Here is a 26212-nt window from a genome sequence, read left to right as displayed (position 1 = left end):
TGGCTGCCGAACTCGAATGAACTTCTGTGCGTCGAGCAAAACATTTATGTAGTACACAGCTCAGTAGGTCGCACAGAATATTACACCAGAGAAACATATGCCGGTTTATTTGCTTGGTAATCACCGTTGATGTCGTAAGTACAGGAAGTCTGTGTCAAAACTGAGAAGCGATCGAAACCGCCCATTCACACAAGTCCAGTAGTTAGCTCACACAGTCGCGTCAAACCTTGACCCGAAGAGGTGTGAGGGTTCAGCTGTGTTATGGGTTGCTGATCGTGATCGGACATATCCGAATCTTGTGAAACGTTTCTATAATAACACTGACAATTGAAACCACGAAGTTATCATCAAGATGGACCCACTCGGAGCAAGGTTAAACATAATTGATGCTTCTTCACTGTTGCAGTGGGAGAACACGGAAGTTCCTGATTACAATGTATCCGGAAAAGGGAAAGAGTCGAAATTTCCACTACGGCCAGATCTAAATGTAAAGATAGCACATTGGTATGTAGAGTTCATTCTAATCAACATAAACATTGTATGACTCACAATACTGTATGTTGTGTGCATTGTTAATAGTAATTTACCTTCTATGTTGAGGTCACAGCAAGGTCAATGTTTACTCATCGGCACTTGAACAATAGAGGCTAGAGTGAGTGTTGGTGTAGTGACAATGAAAAGCGATTCATTACGTAACAGTCAAAATGAATATTTCCTTGGTTTCTGCGTGGATCTGTTATCTCAATAATAGATCCATGGTTTCTGCATGTTACTGTATGTATTAGGGGAGACATCCATGGTTTCTGGTGGAGGTTCTATGGTTTCCTCAGGCACTTCTCTGTTCTGTATGAGGTGAATAATTAATAAAAACAAAGCTCACCCACAATTAATCCGAGGAGGCTAGCTCTGACTGGAGTTCGGAGTCAGATATATTTGGTCGGTATTACTCCGTTCTCAGTCAGAGATCCATGTGCTGTCAAACTTGCGAACAATACCTTTGAATAAATACTGACTGAGATAGTGGGCCCTCATCCACTGACAAGCCCATAGACCATAAACCTCCATCAGGCCATTAGGAGGGTCTGTACACAGACCAATATGATTGGCTCATGTATGTGTGTAAGTGAATGAGGGCGCAACAGCTCATTATCGTTCACGACCCGGAAGTCAACTTTTGGAGAAAATAGTTGTCTTTCATGAGCTGTGCACACAGTTCACAAAATTGACAGGAATTCAGTTGACAAGTTGCCCTAAGGTTGGGAGAGAAGTATGATCTATTGACAACTTTACATGAAGAAAATCGGTGCTAACTTCAAACGTTTCGGCATCAGTGTTTGATCGCAAGTTTGAGAGCACTCGGATCTTTGACTGAGAACGGAGTCATACCGACCAAATATATCTGACTCCATACTCAAGTCAGAGCCTCCTCAGACTAACCCACAGTAGGATTAAAATCTGATTATGAAAATATATTTGTTGCTTGGAGTGACATTCCCCTTTAAAATGTCATCTGTTTTCTTTCATTTCTCCTGAAGGAATGGCGATATTACATTAATTAACACAATAGCCATAGTACATGCCACCAATGAAGCACTTAGTGACAGGAATCCTGTTAGTGAGAGGATATTTGAACAAGCAGGACCGGAACTCAGACAAGAATGTCAACGCCATATCAAAGGTAAGGCTAAGATTCAACGTCATATCAAAGGTAAGGCTAAGATTCAACGTCATATCAAAGGTAAGGCTAAGATTCAACATATCGACAAACTTAAGGGTCCCATGTGTTTTATATTTATTTTCAAAGGTAAGGGTAAGTTTCAATACATTACAGCAGTAGTTTTGATTAGCTAAAGCAATAAAATAGTTTTAGAAAAATCATGTTTCATTGGCTTGAAATCAGGGTCTGGCATGTAGTTGCTAACTTGATAGCAGTGTTTTGGTGATATTATCTGATATTATCAACCTGTAATCAAGATAGTGTAAACACTAGAAGTCTTGGAAAATAGACCCTGGAAGTTTATTTAATAAGATACTAGTACTGCTGTGAGTGAATCTATCAACATCCATTGATAGAGTAATATGGCATGATATATTTTTTTCTGTCGTTGCTTGTCAAAAGTGATCTCACCATAGTACCTAATAAATAGTTTGTCAACCATTTTTTTAATTTTAGCTTGCCGGACTGGTGAAGCCAAACTTACAAAAGCCTACAGTCTACCATCTCGTTACATCATCCATACAGTTGGACCTCGGTATAACTTGAAGTATAAGACGGCTGCAGAAAGTGCTTTGTACAGTTGCTACAGAAATGTTCTTCAAATTGCAAGGTATATTTAAAGGGGAACATTAGACTGTCAACAGTTGTCTTGACTTTTTTTGTGATTTATCTTTAATACTATTGTCGCTGAAATTAATAGAATTAAACATAACAAGGTGTGCATTGGACATTCCATGAAGTCAAGATGACTGTTCTAACCCACCGAACTTTCATTTCTATGAATATTCATGAGCGCTTTCATTGCAATATGGAACATCTAACTCAGATGCCTGGTTAACCACTAAGGGCGTTTGAGGAGACCCTACAGACGCTAGATTATATTTTATGTGTTCAAATCCTCAGTGAGTAGTGCATGTTCTGTATGTGCATTGTACATGTTGACTATTAGATTGTATGTTATAGGTTACATGAGTGTATGTGCATGCAATTAGTATTTAAATAAAACATATTTGAGAAGTTTGTTTTAGGAATACGACAAAATGTAATCTGTGTCTGAATACAGACTAGGAAAACACCACTCTAGGAAATATATGTAGTCATTTTCATAAGTTATGGGCTCTAGAGAGACATTTTGTGATGAACATCATTGAAATATTCTTAGGACGAGAAACTTTTTTTTCCTGGGCTACCACTCTTAAGGCCTAACAAAAAAAAATTGTATGGTTCCAATTACGCTCAATGTGGGGTAGGTAGATTGTTTATTTTATTTTTTTAGATATTTTTTTTTCATATGTGAGTGTCTAGTTGAGGTAGTTATGTTTTCCATTGTTTTCTATATGGTCTCTGTGTTATTGGTTTCTTCTCATCAGATGTACAGCCATTACAGATTGCAAGAACTGTTTTATATTGTCTTTTTAAGTAGATGTCATTTTTTGCATCCACTATTTCTTGCGAGAGTTCACAATTTTCTTGATTTTATTATTTTTTTCTCGAATACGTAAAAAAGATTTTAGGGTCGGCGTGAAAAACTAGGTGGGGTCGGGTAACATGGGATCAAACAATTTTTTTTCTAAGCCTAAAGAGAAATGTATGAGAGGCTATATCATATACTTGCACATTTTATTTATAGTTTGGTAAAAGTAGTGTTTGGTCTAGGGTTCAAGAGATGAAACGCTCCTAACATTGTTTACTTCCCATGATGCCTCACCCCAGTGTACATCGAGTCCCCTTTTTGAGCCATATTTGCCAATTTTACATATCTCAATTTTAGAGAGGTTACAGGTTGGTAGAGATGACTTTTTAAAATTCTATGTTTCCTAAGCATATTAAATGCAGCCAAGATGAAATCAGCCTCACTTAAGTTCTGTGTGATTTGTATCTTATCGTTATTATTGTTATTCTTACTTACAGAGAGCAAGGAATGCCGTCTGTAGCAGTCAATGTTATCAACTCTGTCAGGAGAGGGTATCCTCCAGAAGAAGGAGCTCATATAGCCATTAGTAAGTTTGATAATTATGTCTGTTGAAGTGTACTGAATCATTTATATGTAAACACTGATGACAAATTGAAAACGTTGCTGTTGCACATATGCAAAGATAACACAACAGGTTAGCACACACGTATATGTATGTCATGAATAGGGTCGTTCCAGTTGTCATATTTGTGTGTTTTCGAATTGTTCCATTTTTGGTCATTTATACGACTCTGTTTTTGGATCTTTCCATTTTCACACATCTACACGGCCTCAGTTTTCCATTTAAACTCCAGGAAGATGTACAAAAGTCAGTTTTGGTCTACAGATCACAATGAACATTTTCCTATAGAAGTATTTATTATAACTCCAACTGCATCTTTTTTTTTCAGGAACTGTGAGGCGTTTCTTAGAGAAATATGGTGAATCTTTTGAGTTGGTTGTCTTGGTTACAGGAGACATAGATGAGGTATGATGACTGTGTAATTGTAATGTAGGGTCAAAGGTCAATAGAAAAAGACACTTCAAACAGCAAGAATGATAAAAAGCTAGTATAACTTGTTAAAAGAAATATTCACCGAATATAATGTAACTTTAGGCTTGTGATAAGTTGAATAATGTATCACAAAGGACTAGAATATATATGAAAATGGCTGGTACACTGAAGGCATTAAAAACAGCATGGATGTCGTGAGATGGAAATGATGACCGATGTCACAGCTGGTCACGTTGCAAACACTTTGAGGATAGCAGAATGCTCCGTCCACGGCTGGAACCAGTTTACACCCTTGTTACAATAGGTGTTTCAAGACTGATGATGTAGATAGGGACCTATGGTTGAATGGTTAGAGGAGGGTTGCTGGTAATCTGCATTTTTCCAGGTTATACCTGTGGCTCAGCCATTTTTTTCCTTCTAATTGGCCCTAAAAACTCTTGGGGGGAAGATTGGAAACATTGTTGTGATTAAGTCAAGTAATCTGTTTAAATAGAGATATTATATATACTGATGAGATTGTTATGTGAAGAACTAAATTTTGTTTGTTTAGTAGACAGCAGGGCTAAAAGTTGAGGAAGTTTACATGTGCTGTAATACGTTTATTTAATAGTCAGAGTAATAATGCAGCACTGTGTACAGTTGCTATTTTAATTCAATTTAATACAGTTGCATGCTATTTAAAACAAACATTAGAATACTTTATTGCTGCTGGGAATCTATTTTACTTCTTTTCACATGGGTGCAAATTTTCCATCAAATTCATTCCAGTGTTATTATGGCATGTTAACAATACATTGAATATTCATACTATTTGACCTAGTTTCCTTTGCTATGCTGCCATATCTCCATGTTATGGTTTGGAGGCCAGATTGCAGTGTAATCATTGTGAACACACACTCATGTTATTCACTCACGCTATATATATACAGTGTTTTTCTTTAATACTGTGCAGCTTTTCTGTTTTGATACAACCATGCAGAAACCTATAAGTAACTGGACACACTACACTTTAAGATAGCAAGATTGAATGAGTACAGTTTCTTGCTACATTTTGTCTAAAGTGAATTGAACTACACATGCCAACATACAGACATCAAATGAACACCGCAAAGAACATTTTATGTGCCCTCCATTTGGTGTTTGATACTAAGAAAAACATTGGTGCTTTAATGTCTGCATGGAGTTGCAATGTATTGAAATGGTTTCTTTCATTTCGACTAAATGTAGCAAAAAATGCAATCTTGCTATTGAAGTGTGGCATATGCAGTTTCTTGTAGGTTTCAACGTGGTTGTATCAAACAGAAAAGCTGCACGGTATTGTGAAATTCACTGTATACGCTAAAATAAGAAACTATAGTTAAATTTTAAGGATACCTTGTGAGTTCACTATGTTTTACAAAACAATTTTAGATGTTATTCCCCAATATTTTTCTTCATTCAGCCAAGGAAATATGAGTGACCAAAGTTGTCTTTGTCACTATGGCTCGCTAGATGAGTACTGACAGCCCTTAGGTCACGAGTATTTTCCAGCTGAATGAAGCAAAATATTGGAGAATAACATAATTATACCAGCACCAGTAATTTAAAAAAAAAATCGAGGGAAATAATGGCAGTTTTGAACATTTTGACTCATATTTCGAATACAACAGAACCAACGATGTAGGCTTGCGTTGTCATGAAATAGACGCACGTTGTCATGACGTAGAACGACCAGAGTATATGTTACATATTTTGGTTCAACTTGGCTCATGAATGGTATAATGGTATACATGTAAACTGAAAATGAATGAGTATTTTCTGTCTAAATGAAGGCAATTTTGGGGAGTAGTTTCAATATGATTGTACCGACACAAGCAGAGTTAATGAAAATTGAGAAGAGTAATGGTGACCTTGAACAGTTTTGAGATTTAGTTGGACACAACAGAATGAATGACGTATACTTTTTGTGATGTACGAGAATTACAAAGGTATAAATCCCATAGTTTTTGTTTGAACATGATCAACTTGGCTTGCATATGGTACACTCTGCAATACATTTTTCACATTTTTTTCTCATTTTCTGTTTAGGAAATTTACAAACAAGTCTTGCCGCTCTACTTTCCAAGGAGTAAAGCTGAGGAACAGTGGGCAGTGGATGAACTACCACAAGATGTCGGCAACGAAACGGGAGAACCTATTATTCAAGAAAGACAGATTAGGATTATGACAAATCCAGCCAGACAAGACAGTGAAGGTATTAGATTATACATAAACTAATTAATCCTATGTGTTACACTGTTTAAATGGATTGTATGCTCTACCCCCCAACCCCCCACCCCCCACCCCACCCCCACCCTCTTATGTGGTCTTATCTGAAGTCAGGATCTTTAAGCACTTCGTAGGAAAACAGTACAAAATGTATATATGTGAATTGATATAATTGGTATTAACATTACATTGAAAATTAGGAAGTCAGTGGATGGCCCAAATCAACCAAACCACAAGCCAGAACACTGCAGACACTATGCCGACACATGCCCAGGTTTCCACGTCACCAAATGTAGGAAATGTGAAAGAGAAAAGTAGACCAGAGTTGGGACTCAAACCTGGTACCCTCCAATCACGAGATGGAAACACTAATTTACCAACCTTGCTATCCAGGCCGATATCTACTTTTATAATATACCTAGTGATAATGCTGTGCCATGATTCGCTATAATCAGTCACGTGATAGGAAAATAGAATGACTAGTTCCCTAGGGAAATAGTTCCATCAACATTTACATGGTCACGTGACCACCGCGCGTTCACAGCAGGTCAAAATGGCAGCTTCCAACGATGTCGTCTGCCACCGCGAGTTCACAGCATGAGGTATATTATAAAACACATATTGCCTGCAGGGTTCGCACGGTCCTGGAAAACCCTGGAAAACCCTGGAATTTCAAACCCTCCCTGGAAAGCCCTGGAAAACCCTGGAAAAATGCGCCCTACCCCTGGAAAACCCTGGAAAATGATCATGATCAATCGATCGATTAATGTTGATGATCGTCATGTCTGTGCTCGAGCCACCCATTCATATGATTCTGAATCTCGTAAATGTGAAATGGCGAAAATATTTTCAAAGTCTTTCGCCACGGTGGTGAATCAAAATTCACGCCGATTGAACCCAGACAGTCAAACGATCGTTCCACGAGACACTTTGCCCCACAGACCGTGCCTATGATTAGTTGAATGGGCGCCGCAGTGTTTGTTGCGATCTTGCTACTCCATACATCTCCCAGTCGTCATTTCAGGGACATGATATTGTAACAGTCCCGGCCGCGGCCGGGGGTAACAGTAGGTCTGTTAACAAGATTATCGTAACATTGTAACGAGTATCAAAGCATCATCAACCACGATTAGAAATTGTTACAAGTTCGGCGCATGAGTCGACATACTACAAGCTCATGCATGGCAATACTAGGGCTAGGGCCTACAGAAGTGCAGTTGAATTTCCGGGTTGTGGAAGTACGGTTGTGACTTTTATTTTGTCGATAAATGGGTATTTGTGTTACATGTTCTAAAAGAATAAACTACTGTTTTATGTTTTCGGTACAGTAACATTCGTCAATGGTCAAGTTAAGTTGAAATCGCGATGTTCCGCAACTCGTGGCATCCATACATAAACATCGAGACGCAAGCGATGAATGTATTTAGTTATTCATAGCTCGAAATTTCGTAACGTAAATGACGTTTTTATTCAAAATTTTGAAGAAAGAAATTATTTTAGGTGACTTATAAATCTAGTAACATCAAACCATACAATAACGAGGACAAACTTTAGTTTTTAATTTAATTTTCTGGATATGTCTGAATTAGACTGACGAATGCTGCGACTCAATCTTACACGATCAATGCACCAGCTTGATGAAACGGCTACTTAGGGGGTAGAGAGAGCCGGATTTCTCCGTTAATCTTAGCGTGCAAACGTGGTTTTGAAACCAACATCTTGCATAGTGTCGATTGTCTTTAAAATGTTTTGTGACATATTATGGGAACTGTTGTTAATTTTTTTCGTCTACATCAGACAATTAGATGTCATTCAAAAAATATGCTTTAGTGTCAACACCCCTGGAAAATGATCAAAATCAATATGAATACCCCTGGAAAACTGATGAAAAACCCCTGGAAAGTCCTGGAATTTTGTTTTGCTTTAAGTGTACGAACCCTGTGCCTGGCCTATATTCGGGCTATAGCACACGTTCTTTACCCCCTCGTGTCTGTGAGTTACCAGAATCACATGCTATATGAAATAGCATGTGACAGTCCCTCGGGTGTAATAAACGGGTGCTATAGCCCTCATGGCCAGGCAATATGTGTTCAATACCACACTCTACTCCCTTCTCAACTTTGCAATTACAATCATTAATACAAGATGTCGGCAACGAAACGGGAGAACCTATTATTCAGGAAAGACAGATTAGGATTATGACAAATCCAGCCAGACAAGACAGTGAAGGTATTAGATTATGACTAATCTTTACATTACAAGACAAAGTCAACATTATGTGAATACTTTAATCCTATGTGTTAAACTGTTTAAATGGATTAAATGCCGACACATGCCCAGTTTTCCACATCACCAAATGTAGGAAATGTGAAAGAGAAAAGTAGACCAGAGTTGGGACTCAAACCTGGTACCCTCCAATCACGAGATGGAAACACTAATTTACCAACCTTGCTATCCAGGCCGATATCTACTTATACCACACTCTACTCCCTTCTCAACTTTGCAATTACAATCATTAATGTGGTCTATTCTATTGGTTTAGTTTCTGTTTTGCATAGTTGGAAATGTACAAAAAGTATGTGTACATGGTACATGTAAAATTGTTGTTGATATGACAACAAGCATTTGATACTGTAACAGTGCTTTTGTCAGTGATGTGACCTCTATATGACCTCCACGTGTGACACCTTGATAGGGACATGTATTCTAGGTCAAAGGTCAGATGACATCATACCAAGTAGGCTGATGATGTTCGTATAGCTGAATGCCCTGTTTGTGTATGTGTCTGATTCTGACCCCTTTAACAGGGTAGACAGTCATACATATACATAAGGATATCAAATATAGTCTTGTCATTCAAATTAAGGTTGACACCAGTTCCTTTTTACTGTGTAGGTCAGAGGTCAAATCTAGTGGATAATCCACACACTTGCGAACTGTCAAACAAAAACAATGGATACCATCACATCAGTGCCGGTGTACTGTTTTATTTCTGTCTCTGTTTTATTCATCAATGTAGCACATCCTTGTATTGTTTCGTACACCTTTGACCACATGAGACATGATTGATAAGTTCCCGAGATAAAGCTGATGTTATGCTCCAGTGTATTTATAAGTCGTCTGATGCTATTTTTTTTTCTCATGGCTAGTCGAGGTAATCAGTGCCATGCAGTGTATTGACCCTGGCAAAATGTGTGGACAACAAATGTTGAGACTGAAAAATAAGTACTTGTGGGCTTGAGTTATGGTGGTTTGGGTTGCCATATTATGGGTATTATTAGCAGGTATTTTATATATTGACTTAAACCAGTAGTTGAACCCATGGTTTTACCTCAGGAAATTTTTTGCCTTGGGCAGTAATTAGTAGGACCTCAGTACACCCACTCCCAATGCTTAAGATGTTGACAACACCATGTTCAAGTAAGATCTCTTAGTTGGTGGGAGGGACATCACATTGTGGAACTTGACGTTTGATCTTGCAGAGCAGTTGGAAAGATGGAAGTTTGAAAGGTGTGGTGATTGTGGTTCAAGTCTTACTTTTACAAACTGTGGGGATTTAGGGTTGCCAGTTGATGTTACATCAACTGGCAGAAACCAGACGGATCAGAACTGATTTGCTGGACATGTATATATACACTTTCCTATGGACATACTCTCATTGATCCAGTTGTGTTTTTCAAAGTATCTACTTCAACAACAAGAGGACACAGTTTGAAATTATTTTAAGGACAGATCCAGATTGGATATACATGAATATTTTTTTCAGTCAACGTGTCGTAGGCATTTGTTACAGTTTACCATAAAGGGTTATTGCTAATTCATCAGTTAAATCATAGACAGTAGAGGGGAGATCTACTGTCTATGGTTAAATCATTTCAAGGCGTGTATTGATAATCACCTCAGAACTGTAAGGGGTCTTTAAAAGCCTCATTGGCTTCCTACCCCGTGTAAATTCACAGTAAATACACTGAATGTGAGTACAGTACTCTGAACACAGTTCACATAGTCCCACTTTAAACTTAGCAACAGATGCAGAAAAACTGCCGTGTCTGTGACAGTTGATTTATGACATTAATTCTAATATTTCCCATAGATAACACAAGTGAACATAATTATTTATGTACAACTTTCATGACCGTGTCTGTGACGGTTGATTTATAACATTAATTCTCTAATACTTCCGTAGATAACACTAGTGAACATAATTATTTATGTACAACTTTCATGAAAGCTACCAGTGCAGTGCCATATGTGTAAAGTTTTTGTTCAAAACAGCTGACCATAACGGTTACAACTGTGTGTACCACATTTTTCCTTTGTGTGAGTTGTCAGCTTGAGAACGTATCATGACAGATCTCAGATTTGTCACTACATTGATTGCATTAGGTCTCGTAGCCCGATAAATTATGATCATTTTGGAGTCACAATATCGTCACAACATTCCTGTGTTTAAAGGCCTATGTTTCAATCCCTGGTCATCCCATTATTGTTATCTTAAAGATTACATGGGATCATTCATTTGTTATTGACCCAACTTTTTTTTTAATAACTCGGCCAAACAATCAGTTTTCGTACCTAGATTTTATTCCTAAACTTAAGTGGTCCCTTTAATAAATGTAGTAAAGTTGTTTTAGCTCATAGACAGTAGAATATCTATGCTTAGATGCATATAAAACAACATTACTTTACTAATAAAATCTCCTTTATCACCAGTAATGTAAAATGACAAGCTGTAACATGATAACTTGACAGTCATTGGAAAATAATTTTGTACTTGAAATGTTGTTGTTTTAAATAGAAGGGGAACAATTTCCCTAATGGAGGACAAATCTTCAGATTTAGTCGCTTCTGATGAAAGCACATTTCCAAGTACATTATTTGGGGTGTAACATTGTTCATGATAGTTATCTTTGTCAAATGTGTGTATAACTTTTACAATGTACTATCTTTAAAGGGCATTACCACTTCAGAAAATACAGATATTTTCATAAAATATGACTGCTTGTGATGTCAGAGAAACATCAAGTTAATCTTGTGCCCTTATATAGAGTATCTTTGATGTGGGCCAATGCATTATGGGAGTCAGCAGAAATAATATATTGGCATGGTTGAACAATGACTCCTAAGTGTGTATTCCCTTGTGTGTAAAACATGTCATGAATATGATGTCTGTCTGTCTGTCTGTCTGTCTGTCTGTCTGTCTGTCTGTCTGTCTGTCTGTCTGTCTCCTCTCTCTCTCTCTCTCTCTCTCTCTCTCTCTCTCTCTCTCTCTCTCTCTCTCTCTCTCCTCCCATTTTTTTCTTTCTCACATTCTCTTTTTGTCTTTCTCTTCTCTGAAGAAGAAGAAGATGATGATGAATACCTCTTACCAAATGCCTTTGAAGATGTAGAAGTAAATATTAGTGAAGTAGGAAAACATTCATTTGCTGCCATGGAAACAGATCATGATAAAGTGAGGAGAGAGAAACTACAGGGAAGAACAACAGATGAACAACTGTTTGTGGTTCAACAGAGAAGGTAAATGTTGATAAAAATGACACTCATCAGTAACTTCTTAACTTAAAAAGTCAGTGATGTTTTCTAAATGTGTTTGAATGAGAGTTTATATGTGTGTATTGGTTTAGTACAGATGTATCTAGGAGAGGAAGAGAAACATTTTAGTTATCAATACAGACAGAAGGTGGGGAACCGTGGTAAATGATGGGAACTCTTGTAGATTGTACCTACTCTAAATACCAGCCATAATGAAAACACTGGTAGGAAACCCTGGTAAAATGACAGAGGAACTCAGGTAGATTTTAACCACTTACCACCGTTAACAAAAAAACTGGTCAAGAACCCTGATAAAGTGACTGGTGAACATGGGTAGATTTTACCTTCTTACTACCCTGAAAAAAAACATTGGTAGGGAACTCTGGTAAAATGACAGACGAACTCAGGTAGATTTTAACTACTTACCACCGTTAACAAAAAAACTGGTCGAGAACGCTGGTAAAATGACAGGGGAATATGGGTAGATTTTACCTATACTTACCACCCATAACAAAAACACTGGTAGGGAACCCTGGTAAAATGACAGGGGAACATGGGTAGACTTTGTCTTCTTTCCACCCTGAACAAAAACATTGATAGGGAAGGAACCCCCGAAAATGAAAGGGGAACTTAGATTTTACCCATTTACACCCCCCCCCCCCCCCCCCCCCCCCCGAGTGATGAATAAGTACTGTTTTCTCCACAGCTGTTAATCACTACAATTATCATTTTGTGTGGTAGGTATCAGAGATGGTTGCAAAGAGCTAGACAGACAGACCTGACCGAGATTGCAGCCCTCAGATGTCTTTATCAGTCAGGTACTGATTTTTTCGGTAGACCTGTTATTTTCTTTGTGGGTAGAAACTTCCCTGCAGGAAGCATCGACCTTGACAAAGTAGGTGCACATTTTTTTTTACCTGTTTGACCATTTTTAATGTTCTATTTCTAGACCGTACTATACCTCATTCAGGTCTTTGATATTATCGTATGTTGTATGTTGTATTTCTAGACTGTACTGTACCTGATTCAGGTCTTTGACAGTATCGTATGTTGTATGTTGTATTTCTAGACTGTACTATACCTGATTCAGGTCTTTGACAGTATCGTATGTTGTATGTTGTATTTCTAGACTGTACTATACCTGATTCAGGTCTTTGACAGTATCGTATGTTGTATGTTGTATTTCTAGACTGTACTGTACCTGATTCAGGTCCTTGACAGTATCGTATGTTGTATGTTGTATTCTAGACTGTACTATACCTGATTCAGGTCTTTGACAGTATCGTATGTTGTATGTTGTATTTCTAGACTGTACTGTACCTGATTCAGGTCTTTGATAGTATCGTATGTTGTATGTTGTATTCTAGACTGTACTATACCTGATTCAGGTCTTTGACAGTATCGTATGTTGTATGTTGTATTTCTAGACTGTACTATACCTGATTCAGGTCTTTGACAGTATCATATGTTGTATGTTGTATTTCTAGACTGTACTATACCTGATTCAGGTCTTTGATAGTATCGTATGTTGTATGTTGTATTTCTAGACTGTACTATACCTGATTCAGGTCTTTGATAGTATCGTATGTTGTATGTTGTATTTCTAGACTGTACTCTACCTGATTCAGGTCTTTGACAGTATCGTATGTTGAATGTTGTATTTCTAGACTGTACTGTATCTGATTCAGGACTTTGACAGTATCGTATGTTGTATGTTGTATTTCTAGACTGTACTGTACCTGATTCTGGTCTTTGACAGTATCATATGTTGTATGTTGTATTTCTAGACTGTACTATACCTGATTCAGGTCTTTGACAGTATCGTATGTTGTATGTTGTATTTCTAGACTGTACTATACCTGATTCAGGTCTTTGAAAGTATCGTATATTGTATGTTGTATTTCTAGACTGTACTATACCTGATTCAGGTCTTTGACAGTATCGTATGTTGTATGTTGTATTTCTAGACTGTACTATACCTGATTCAGGTCCTTGACAGTATCGTATATTGTATGTTGTATTTCTAGACTGTACTATACCTGATTCAGGTCTTTGACAGTATCGTATGTTGTATGTTGTATTTCTAGACTGTACTATACCTGATTCAGGTCTTTGACAGTATCATATGTTGTATGTTGTATTTCTAGACTGTACTATACCTGATTCAGGTCTTTGACAGTGTTGTATGTTGTATGTTGTATTTCTAGACTGTACTATACCTGATTCAGGTCTTTGACAGTATCATATGTTGTATGTTGTATTTCTAGACTGTACTGTACCTGATTCAGGTCTTTGACAGTATCGTATGTTGTATGTTGTATTTCTAGACTGTACTATACCTGATTCAGGTCTTTGACAGTATCGTATGTTGTATGTTGTATTTCTAGACTGTACTGTACCTGATTCAGGTCTTTGACAGTATCGTATGTTGTATGTTGTATTTCTAGACTGTACTATACCTGATTCAGGTCTTTGTCAGTATCGTATGTTGTATGTTGTATTTCTAGACTGTACTGTACCTGATTCAGGTCTTTGACAGTATCGTATGTTGTATGTTGTATTTCTAGACTGTACTATACCTGATTCAGGTCTTTGACAGTATCGTATGTTGTATGTTGTATTTCTAGACTGTACTGTACCTGATTCAGGTCGTTAACAGTATCGTATGTTGTATGTTGTATTTCTAGACTGTACTGTACCTGATTCAGGACTTTGACAGTATCGTATGTTGTATGTTGTATTTCTAGACTGTACTGTACCTGATTCAGGTCTTTGACAGTATCGTATGTTGTATGTTGTATTTCTAGACTGTACTGTACCTGATTCAGATCTTTGACAGTATTGTATGTTGTATGTTGTATTTCTAGACTGTACTGTACCTGATTCAGGTCTTTGACAGTATCGTATGTTGTATGTTGTATTTCTAGACTGTACTGTACCTGATTCAGGTCTTTGACAGTATCGTATGTTGTATGTTGTATTTCTAGACTGTACTATACCTGATTCAGGTCTTTGACAATATCGTATGTTGTATGTTGTATTTCTAGACTGTACTATACCTGATTCAGGTCTTTGACAGTATCGTATGTTGTATGTTGTATTTCTAGACTGTACTATACCTGATTCAGGTCTTTGACAGTATCGTATGTTGTATGTTGTATTTCTAGACTGTACTATACCTGATTCAGGTCTTTAACAGTATCGTATGTTGTATGTTGTATTTCTAGACTGTACTATACCTGATTCAGGTCTTTAACAGTATCGTATATTGTATGTTGTATTTCTAGACTGTACTGTACCTGATTCAGATCTTTGACAGTATCGTATGTTGTATGTTGTATTTCTAGACTGTACCTTACCTGATTCAGGTCTTTGACAGTATCGTATGTTGTATGTTGTATTTCTAGACTGTACTATACCTGATTCAGGTCTTTGACAGTATCGTATGTTGTATGTTGTATTTCTAGACTGTACTATATCTGATTCAGGTCTTTGACAGTATCGTATGTCGTATGTTGTATTTCTAGACTGTACTATACCTGATTCAGGTCTTTGACAATATCGTATGTTGTATGTTGTATTTCTAGACTGTACTATACCTGATTCAGGTCTTTGACAATATCGTATGTTGTATGTTGTATTTCTAGACTGTACTATACCTGATTCAGGTCTTTGACAGTATCGTATGTTGTATGTTGTATTTCTAGACTGTACTATACCTGATTCAGGTCTTTGACAGTATCGTATGTTGTATGTTGTATTTCTAGACTGTACTATACCTGATTCAGGTCTTTAACAGTATCGTATATTGTATGTTGTATTTCTAGACTGTACTATACCTGATTCAGGTCTTTGACAGTGTTGTATGTTGTATGTTGTATTTCTAGACTGTACTGTACCTGATTCAGGTCTTTGACAGTATCGTATGTTGTATGTTGTATTTCTAGACTGTACTGTACCTGATTCAGGTCTTTGACAATATCGTATGTTGTATGTTGTATTTCTAGACTGTACTGTACCTGATTCAGGTCTTTGACAGCATCGTATGTTGTATGTTGTATTTCTAGACTGTACTGTACCTGATTCAGGTCTTTGACAATATCGTATGTTGTATGTTGTATTTCTAGACTGTACTGTACCTGATTCAGGTCTTTGAAAGTATCGTATATTGTATGTTGTATTTCTAGACTGTACTGTACCTGATTCAGGACTTTGACAGTATCGTATATTGTATGTTGTATGTCTAGACTGTACTATACCTGATTCAGGTCTTTCACAGTATCGTATATTGTATGTTGTATTTCTAGACTGTACTGTACCTGATTCAGGTCTTTGACAGTATTGTATGTTGTATGTTGTATGTTGTATTTCTAGACTGTACTATACCTGATTCAGGTCTTTGACAGTATCGTATGTTGTATGTTGTATTTCTAGACTGTACTGTACCTGATTCAGGTCTTTGACAGTATCGTATGTTGTATGTTGTATTTCTAGACTGTACTATACCTGATTCAGGTCTTTGACAGCATCGTATGTTGTATGTTGTATTTCTAGACTGTACTATACCTGATTCAGGTCCTTGACAGTATCGTATGTTGTATGTTGTATTTCTAGACTGTACTGTACCTGATTCAGAGCCTTGACAGTATCGTATGTTGTATGTTGTATTTCTAGACTGTACTATACCTGATTCAGGTCCTTGACAGTATCGTCAACAAGGACTACGTCATCGTCTACTTCCATACTCTCAGTACTCCTGTCAATCATCCTGATCTATCCTGGATTAAACAAGTCTACAATTTACTTGATTACAAATGGAAGAAGAATCTCAAAGCTTTCTACATCATCCATCCAACATTATGGTGTAAGGTGAGTATAAACCCCCCCCCCCCCCCCCCCCTTTAAACCAGTAAGATTGGAATATTCCTATTGTTTTCTAAAGTAAGACAAGTCCATTGCCACAAAAGATAGGGAAAATTGTTGGAAAGACTCAATACGTTATGCGAGTTTGCATTTTGTTTTTTGTTTATTTTGATTTGCTTGCAAGTGATGGTTTTAATCCCGTATGCTTTCAGTGGGAGCACAGCTTGTATGTATGATCTCTAGGGAGTTTACGATGTATAGAGTTTTAAAAAAACTGTGTCAGGGGTATGTTCTCTACTGAGTTGACAATGTATAGAGTTTCAAACTGTGTAAGAACTGTGTTCAGGGTAATAATTATTGTACAGTACTTTCAATTATGGGAGGACACTTTATAGAAAGGTATATTATTGATGTGCAGAATTGTTAAAATTGTTATGGGTCAAGTATTCTGATGCAGGTATTTTATAGACATTTCTCGTGTATTTCCTCACCACCATGACTTTTTAGTATAGCGCCCCCTTCTGGCAATCTGAAGAAATGGATATTGCTCATCATCAACTGGTCTTGATAAACCCAGACTCTGCCACTGGGAGGTTGTCTCTCTTTCACCTGCCCCAAAGAGTCCACACTAGTACTATATAAAAATGTTTGTGACAAAGCATGATGAATTTCTGGAAAAGTCATTACCAAGATGGTGGTGCTAAAAACAATAGAGGCAGCAATAGTTGATCACTGTATACCTTGTAGACAATGTGTCATGATTGCCTGTTTTTTTAAACCTCTGTGTACTAACTACTATGCACCAGTTACCATCTGTCTGTCTGTCTGTCTGTCTGTCTGTCTGTCTGTCTGTCTGTCTGTCTGTCTGTCTGTCTGTCTGTCTGTCTGTCTGTCTGTCTGTCTGTCCGTCCGTCCGTCCGTCCGTCCGTCCGTCCGTACATACATACATACATACATACATACATTCTTACACAGACATACATACATACATACATACATACATACATACATACATACATACATACATACATACATACATACATACATACATACAGACATAGACAGACACACATACATACATACATACATACATACATACATACATACATACATACATACATACATACATACATACATACATTATTTCATTCTTACACAGAGAGACAAGACACTTAGTAGTAATGCAGTTCAACAAAGACATACCATGAACATTTAGCTATGAAATAGACAAACTTTGAAGAGAGGCCATTACTTTGATGGGATAGAAGCATTTTAATTATCTGTAGAAGTGTAAAAAAGTAACAGGGTTTGGAAAGACTTCTTGTAAACCACCTGTTGGCTTTAAGTTTAACTCTTAGTTATAACCAATTTAAGGAAGGCACCTAGATGGTCAACATGTGTTTGTCTCATGTAGAAAAAACAATAGACCCTCCACCCTCTATGAAAAAACATTGCGTTTCTCAAGAGTTTGTATAGAAAAGAAGTTTTGTTTTATCATTGATGTGTTGTTTTGTGTCACCATTGTGTTGTGTACATTGTCTTTTGATGTATAGATAAACAAGTGAGTACCAGACATCATGAACTACTAAACAATGTATTAACTTGTTATTTTTGTGGGCGTTGGCAGCAAACAAAACCGGATTTGGTGTATCAGCAGTCTTTCACGGCGCTAACCTTTCATAGGCATGTCTGAGTTATGTCTGTAGACACCGTTTTCAACTGTGTCATCAACCTGAGGCACAACTAACTTGTCATTTACCTAATTCTGTGTACGTATGTATACATTACACAAAAGATACAAATACCTCCAAGGATTTAGATGTTTGATTCTCCTACAAGGTCGTTTAACTGACGGGTTTTCATCAAGCATTGTGAACAGTACAAAACCTACATGTGGCTTATGGCAGTTATGACGTACATGCAGATATGTTATCTCCCTCTATTGTTAAAGGAATATTAACTCTAAATGTAGTCTGGTACGTTCACAACTTTTTAGGGGTGGATTTGGAAAAAAGCATGTCTTTAAATACTGAATTTTCCCAAAATTTAAATAGGCTGCTACTGTATGTAAAAATTCACTCAAAACATAGTTTGGTACGTTCACAACTTTTTTAGGGGTGTATTTGGAAAAACAATCATGTCTTTAAATACTGGATTTTCCTAAAATTTAAATAGACTACTATGTAAAAATTTACTCAAAAACATAGTTTGGTACTTTTTACAACTTTTTAGGGGTGGATTTGGAAAAAATATGAATTTAAATACAGGATTTTCTCAAAATTTATAGAAGGCTGAGTAAAAATTAAGTCAGAACGTAGTCTGGTACTTTTACTACCGTACTTTTCAGGAATTGTATTTTTAAAAAAAGTTGTCTTTCATCACTGGATTTATCAAATTTAAAGGAACACCAGGTACCAATAACTCAAAATGTAGTCTGTTACTTTTATTATCGTACTTGCATAAATTTTATGGAGAAAAAAACCAACAAATTATGTGATAAATCTCTGGATATACCAACATTTAAACAGGGCAATCAAAAACAATCGTTATTTCACATTTTACAATCATGGAAACTTTCACATTTATAACTTTATACCCTTGTAGGGTTTACTTTTGAATTGGCTCAAATTTGAAATAACGAATTCAGGTTTTCTTTCTTTTAGTGAATGTTATTGCCTGTTTATGTTTGTCAGAAAACTTACTGATGAAATTTTATTTTGTATTTTTTCTCATCTTTTTGTGAGTTTTCAAAAGTTCTTCAAAGTTTGTTCAAAGTAAAAATAATATTTTTTTTTATCAGTGTTTTTTGCTATAGTCACAATAAGAAGGTAAAATGGACTCCAAATTATAGTACACATTTTTTACTTCCCCCTCTGTAACTAGAGTTGCCCAACCTAAACAATGTACAATGTGCTGATTTCTGGACAGACTTAGGGATGATCGCACAATGTCACATAACCTCAAAAGACAAACTTTGTTTGTTTGTTGTTGTTTTGTTTTTGTTTTTTTTGGGGGGGAAGGGGGTCTTGCATCAGTGTGATTGCTGAACTTTGTTTTCGCACTTGTAACCAAATATTGACGGAAAACTTTCTAGCATTTGATGTTAAAACGTTCTGTATTGACTACTGAGATGTTGATTAAAATGTACTGTTAATGTGATATACAGTGCTGGTTTTCATGTTTTTAAATCGTATGGCTCATAGTGGTTTGACTGCTGCAATTTTCACAATGGTTATCCACCATATATAAGTGTGTCAATGTTCACATAGGAGGAGGGGGGTTCGGCCTAAGCAAACAAAGTTCGTTTATTGACATTTATTTTTGAAGTATATTTTATTGCAGTTCGTTTATGGTGACATTGGGCAACCATCCCTCACTCCAGATGTTTTGATTGACAAGCTAACTAGAATTGACAGTCACGTTAAGACAGACAGTCCTCAAGACAATCAAATGACGAACATTGTCAATAAACAGTGTAAAATCCCCCCTGATTTACACTCTTTATGTAAATACAAATAATGACCTCCATAGATTTAGGATTATCACACTGTATGTACATATTAACTTTAACCATGCTTTAACAGACAAACTCAAAATAGTGTTTAACCATAGACCCTCCACCAGGGTCTAAAACTTCCTCACAACAGAGTTTAATTGTACAGAAAAGCTTTTGTTTGAAACTTGGTTAGTTTAGGATGACCCTTTTGTTGTTTCTTTGTCTCTCATTGTTATACCTTAAAAACTGGTGGGTTGTTCAGTTTGTCAAAAACCAAAGAAGACAAGAACAAGAGTATGTGTGTATATGTGCATTTCAGGGGTTCATTAAAGTGGCCATGTGGATGAGGATTGGGTATTAAATTATTTTGGATTTTTGATTTATAAAACAATTTTATCATGGCTTCCTACTTGAAAAATCAATGTGAAAAAAAACATATGCCAAGTCCTTGTTTGTAACTCAATAAATTGCACAAAATTGGTAAATGTGTACAAGTTTGTCATTGTACGTATAATAACAAACTTTTTACACATATTTTATGTTTGTTTTTTACAATGTATTGAGTTACATACACAAACTTTGTCAATGTTGTTTCACATTGATTTTTCAAGTAGGAAGCCATCAGTGCTAAAAAAATTTTTATACCCAAATAAATACTCATATGGCCACTTTAAATTCATAATTATACTTATAACAGTATTCATTTAATGCTGTAGAAATGGCAAGTATGATCAGAAAGAGAGTATGTACAATTTCATTTCTGAAAATTCCTGAAATTCAGCAAGAAATGATAATGTTGACCTAGATATGCCCTTTAGGTGTTGCTAAAATTTTGGGGGCCATGTCCATGTCCATGTATACAGGGTTGGCCAGTTTATAAGTCTACCTATACTTATAGTTAAAAGCCTTTGGAAGTTTTATATTGCATTGTTCTTGAACATGATTTATACTAAAGCCTAAAGGTCCAGTTACACAAGGCGGTACATGAACCAATTTGTGAGATGTAACAGATTGCTTAGTGCATTGCTCACCGATGTGTAACTTGGTCTTAAATTTTTATTTACATTTTACTTATTGCTTGTAGCAACATACTGTTGATACATATGAGATTGACACATTCTCTTTAGACCTACTGTTTTATGTTATAATTTTGTTGATTTTTTTTCCCGTTTCTAGGTCCTGACATGGTTCTTTACAACGTTCACAGCTTCAACGCTTAAACACAAGATTCATAGTCATGCTGGTGTCAAGATACTCTATAATCTCATCCCACCAGAACATCTAGACATCCCACCCTTTGTATTAGATCATGATATGAAGGTAAGTCCAGGCTAGCCACTATCATCTAATCCCACCAGAATATCTAGACATCCCACCCTTTGACCCACCAGAACATCTTGGTATCCCACCCTTTGTATTAGATTATGACATGAAGGTAAGTACAGGTTAGCCACTATAATGTCATCCCACCAGAACATCTAGGTATCCCACCCTTTGTTTAAGACCCACCAGAACATCTTGGTGTCACACCCTTTATATTAGATTATGATATGAATGTAAGTACAGGTTAGCCACTATAATCTCATCCCACCAGAATATCTAGACATTTCACCCTTTGTTTAAGACCCACCAGAACATCTAGGTATCCCACCCTTTGTTTAAGACCCACCAGAACATCTAGACATCCCACCCTTTGTATTAGACTATGACATGAATGTAGGTCCAGGTTAGCCACTATAATCTAATCCCACCAGAACATCTAGGTATCCCACCCTTTGTTTAAGACCCACCAGAACATCTAGACATCCCACCCTTTGTATTAGACTATGACATGAATGTAAGTCCAGGTTAGCCACTATAATCTAATCCCACCAGAACATCTAGACATCCCACCCTTTGTTTAAGACCCACCAGAACATCTAGACATCCCACCCTTTGTATTAGATTATGACATGAATGTAGGTCCAGGTTAGCCACTATAATCTAATCCCACCAGAACATCTAGACATCCCACCCTTTGTTTAAGACCCACCAGAACATCTAGACATCCCACCATTTGTATTAGATTATGACATGAATGTAAGTCCAGGTTAGCCACTATAATCTAATCCCACCAGAACATCTAGACATCCCACCCTTTGTTTAAGACCCACCAGAACATCTAGGTATCCCACCCTTTGTATTAGATTATGACACTAAGGTAAGTCCAGGCTAGCCACTATAATCTTATCCCACCAGAACATCTAGACATCCCACCCTTTGTTTAAGACCCACCAGAACATCTAGACATCCCACCCTTTGTATTAGATCATGATATGAAGGTAAGTACAGGTTAGCCACTATAATCTAATCCCACCAGAATATCTAGACATCCCACCCTTTGTATTAGATTATGACATGAATGTAAGTCCAGGTTAGCCACTATAATATCATCCCACCAGAATATCTAGACATCCCACCCTTTGTATTAGATCATGATATGAAGGTACGTCCAGGTTAGCCACTATAATCTAATCCCACCAGAATATCTAGACATCTCACCCTTTGTATTAGATTATGACATGAAGGTAAGTCCAGGTTAGCCACTATAATCTAATCCCACCAGAACATCTAGACATCCCACCATTTGTTTAAGACCCACCAGAACATCTAGGTATCCCACCCTTTGTATTAGATTATGACATGAATGTAAGTACAGGTTAGCCACTATAATTTCATCCCACCAGAACATCTAGACATCCCACCCTTTGTTTAAGACCCACCAGAACATCTAGGTATCCCACCCTTTGTATTAGATTATGACATGAATGTAAGTCCAGGTTAGCCACTATAATTTCATCCCACCAGAACATCTAGACATCCCACCCTTTGTTTAAGACCCACCAGAACATCTTGGTATCCCACCCTTTGTATTAGATTATGACATGAAGGTAAGTACAGGTTAGCCACTATAATCTCATCCCACCAGAACATCTAGACATCCCACCATCCCATCTCCTTATGTTAGATTACAGTATTATTAAATATACAGGAAAGAAATCTGTCACTGTATTTGTTAAATGTTGCATTTTGGTGACTGTATTCCTGATAATGTTGGCTTGACACACACATTGGGAAATGTTGAGACACTGACCAGGGATTGAAAGTTAACCCTTTAATTATTTCAACTGTACTGCAGTACTATTGGCACTATTTCTTTTTACAGGTGAATGGTCCTGACTATTATATCTCAGCTGAAGATGACATAGGTAAAGATGGCTTATGAGACTAGATCTCGTACTAGATGATATTTCTACTATTATGCCATATACAGTGTACTAGAATCTAACGGGAAGATTTCATGAGGATGAATTTATATGAATAGAAGACCTACCATAGGATATTTCTACTACATACAGTGTACAAGAATCCAACTCTACAGTGGGGAGTTTCAGAGGGTAGGGTTTTTTCTGGTGATTACTCAAACTGGAGTGTTCATTTTTACACATTCATACAACTCAAATAGTTAATTTTTTTAATAAGAAATATTAACATATGGTTTAACTTAACATATGATGTGGTTCAATGATTGAACTTCATGTCTGCCTGCACAGAGGCTTTGAATACAGCAGAAAACAGCAGAATACTTTAGCGCAATGAATGCTCTCGTAAAAACCCCCCCAAAAAACGAACAAAAAGAAAAATATCCTATAGCAGCTTGATTCATATTAACTAATTAGCATATTAAGATTCACTTGAGGTTATGTCATTATGTCAAATCATGTGAAAAATTTGTTTAATAATCAAATGAGCTTAAATACCCAAAATTTTGCCGTAAGAAAATTTGTTACTGGTTCATCTGAAATCATAGAAACTCAGATATTCAACATCCTGTTTCCAAGGAGATTGCCAATCTGTTATTTTGTCTTAGTGTTACTTGGAAATATAGTATGGATAAACTATTAGATTGTAGGTATGACGGTAAACAAGGATGAGTTTCCAAAATATCTTTACTTTATTAAAAACCGAGCTGACATTTTATTCTCACATGAGAGACCTTCTTTAGGCATTAAAAAAAATTGTGTGGTTCCGATTGCATTCAATTTTAAAATAAGTGAGGTACGTAGATTTTTTATTTTATTTTGTTATGTATTTTTTTTCATGTGTGAGTGTCTAGTTCAGGTTTTCCATTATTTTCCAAATGGTCTCTGTGTTGTTTATTTCTTCTCATCAGATGTACAGCCATTACAGATTGGAAGAATAGTTTGATATTGTCTTTTTAAGTTGATGTCAGTTTCCGCACCCACTATTTCTTGTGAGACTTCATGATTTTCGCGATTTTATTATTATTTTTCTCAAGTTATACGTAAGAAAAAGTTAAGGGTCGGCGTGAAAAACTAGGTGGGGTAGGGTAACCGGAACCAAACAACTTTTTTTGTTTGGCCTTAGCTGAAAATAAAAAAAAATACAATGGGACAATGATTAAAAAATGATTTTTGGTTGATTTGATATTTCAAAACCATAGGGAACTTGCAATCCAGACTGAGCATGCTCAGACGCAAAGGACTATGGGATTATCTGTGGTTATCGTAACACCTAATCTGGAGCTATCGATAAAATTAACCTCACACAATGGTCAGGGTGACTATGACTTGATTATTTGTGGTTAAAAACAATGTAACATTATTGTTTACAATACTATTTGATTAGTATTTATTATCACATTTCCCATGATGCAACATTCAACATGGTGGGTTTGCAAGTTCCCTATTGCATGGTGACACCTGCTGTTTTCTTGATTTGAACTGAGTCTGGGTTGGAGTTTTCATAAGCAGAACAACAAACAAATGTTTAAAAGTTTTATTTCTGAGGTGCTTTCTACTTTCTTCATAAAAAATTCTACAACTTAAATAAAATATTTCAATATTTCAAATATTTGATTCTCATTATCACCTGGACAGTTAAGTTTGATTTATAAAATAAAAGTATTGTGGAAACAACTGCTACAGTAAGATGCAGGGGATGTTGTTGCAGGTACTGCAATAAATAGTAAATTGAATCTACAATTCTAATTCTGGTTTTTCAAAACCAATTATTTACTAATACATATATATATGTTCATATGCTACCTTCATAATTAATGATTGATACTATCAATAATTGGTTTTAAAAAGAAAAACTGTGTATGTGAAATGCGTTCTAGTGAATTTACTCTGTTCTAAAATTTTAAGTTTTGTATTTGTCGAAGATGAAGTAACTACTATATGGCTTAGAGAAAGCCATCGGAGTGTAAAAAATGTGTTGCGTTCTGTGTGAAAAAAAATCGTCTTTGGTGTCAAAAAGAAGTCGTCTTTGGTGTCAATTTTTTTTTTTAAGTTTACACTGAAAACAGTTTCATTAAAACTGCTTGTTTGTTATTTTCACCTTTATACTTTGAAAACATAATTATATCAAACTCAAAAAATTAAATGGAAAGTTTATAGCAGTAAATCGGCTTTATTCATAATTTAATATGAACTGTCATAATTTGAAGAATTTTTCTTAATAAGACACAAAATAACCAAGATTTTTTACAGGAATGTTTCAAATTTGTCAAATTATTGAAAAAAGTTGTGTTTGTCAGGTGTAAGCATGTCTTATTAGATGTTAGGACACATTAATGCATTCTAGAAGCTAGCTCCAATTATGGTTTTGTCAAATATTACAGTTTCATTGTTAGCTTGTAGCCATGACCTGTTAGTAAACCCTATTGATGTGATCACTTAGGTTGAGTTGTGTTACAAGCTACTAAAGCATTGAAATTGTGTGTTTTGTGCTAATTATTTGCATAAATGTGTATCTAGTAGTATCCATATATGTGAATGAAGATTATGACTATATGAGAAATAAAGATATAAGATCTAAAAAATA

At 36.3% G+C, this 26212-nt stretch overlaps 1 protein-coding gene across 3 annotated transcripts; it reads left to right on the top strand.

Annotated features, from left to right (window-relative positions):
- LOC144453950 (protein GDAP2 homolog) lies at positions 1 to 26212 on the top strand. 3 transcript variants are annotated; one of them, XR_013482463.1, is made up of 12 exons: positions 1 to 504; positions 1536 to 1678; positions 2174 to 2327; positions 3629 to 3717; positions 4082 to 4158; positions 6253 to 6418; positions 11772 to 11949; positions 12706 to 12859; positions 16639 to 16833; positions 21500 to 21643; positions 23529 to 23760; positions 24828 to 26212. XR_013482463.1 is itself a non-coding variant. In XM_078145320.1 (11 exons), the coding sequence occupies exons 1-11, from the start codon at positions 353 to 355 to the stop codon at positions 23586 to 23588; spliced, it is 1509 nt and encodes a 502-aa protein (XP_078001446.1). In that variant the 5' UTR covers positions 1 to 352; the 3' UTR covers positions 23589 to 26212. The 3 variants fall into 3 exon arrangements, 2 of the variants coding, with proteins under 2 accessions (XP_078001446.1, XP_078001445.1); XM_078145320.1 differs by having other exon boundaries at positions 11775 to 11949; positions 23529 to 26212; XM_078145319.1 differs by having other exon boundaries at positions 23529 to 26212.

This window comes from Glandiceps talaboti, chromosome 3 (assembly GCF_964340395.1).
Source record: "Glandiceps talaboti chromosome 3, keGlaTala1.1, whole genome shotgun sequence".
In the NCBI taxonomy this organism is placed as follows: Eukaryota; Metazoa; Hemichordata; class Enteropneusta; family Spengelidae; genus Glandiceps; species Glandiceps talaboti.
This window is presented reverse-complemented; position numbering and strand designations above follow the sequence as displayed.

Excerpts from the sequence above, each read along its gene's own strand:
- LOC144453950 (XM_078145319.1), top strand. The coding sequence starts at position 353 with ATGGACCCACTCGGAGCAAGGTTAAACATAATTGATGCTTCTTCACTG. Across the intron at positions 505-1,535 it reads AATGTAAAGATAGCACATTG|GAATGGCGATATTACATTAA; the intron begins GTATGTAGAGTT and ends TTTCTCCTGAAG. Across the intron at positions 2,328-3,628 it reads AATGTTCTTCAAATTGCAAG|AGAGCAAGGAATGCCGTCTG; the intron begins GTATATTTAAAG and ends TCTTACTTACAG.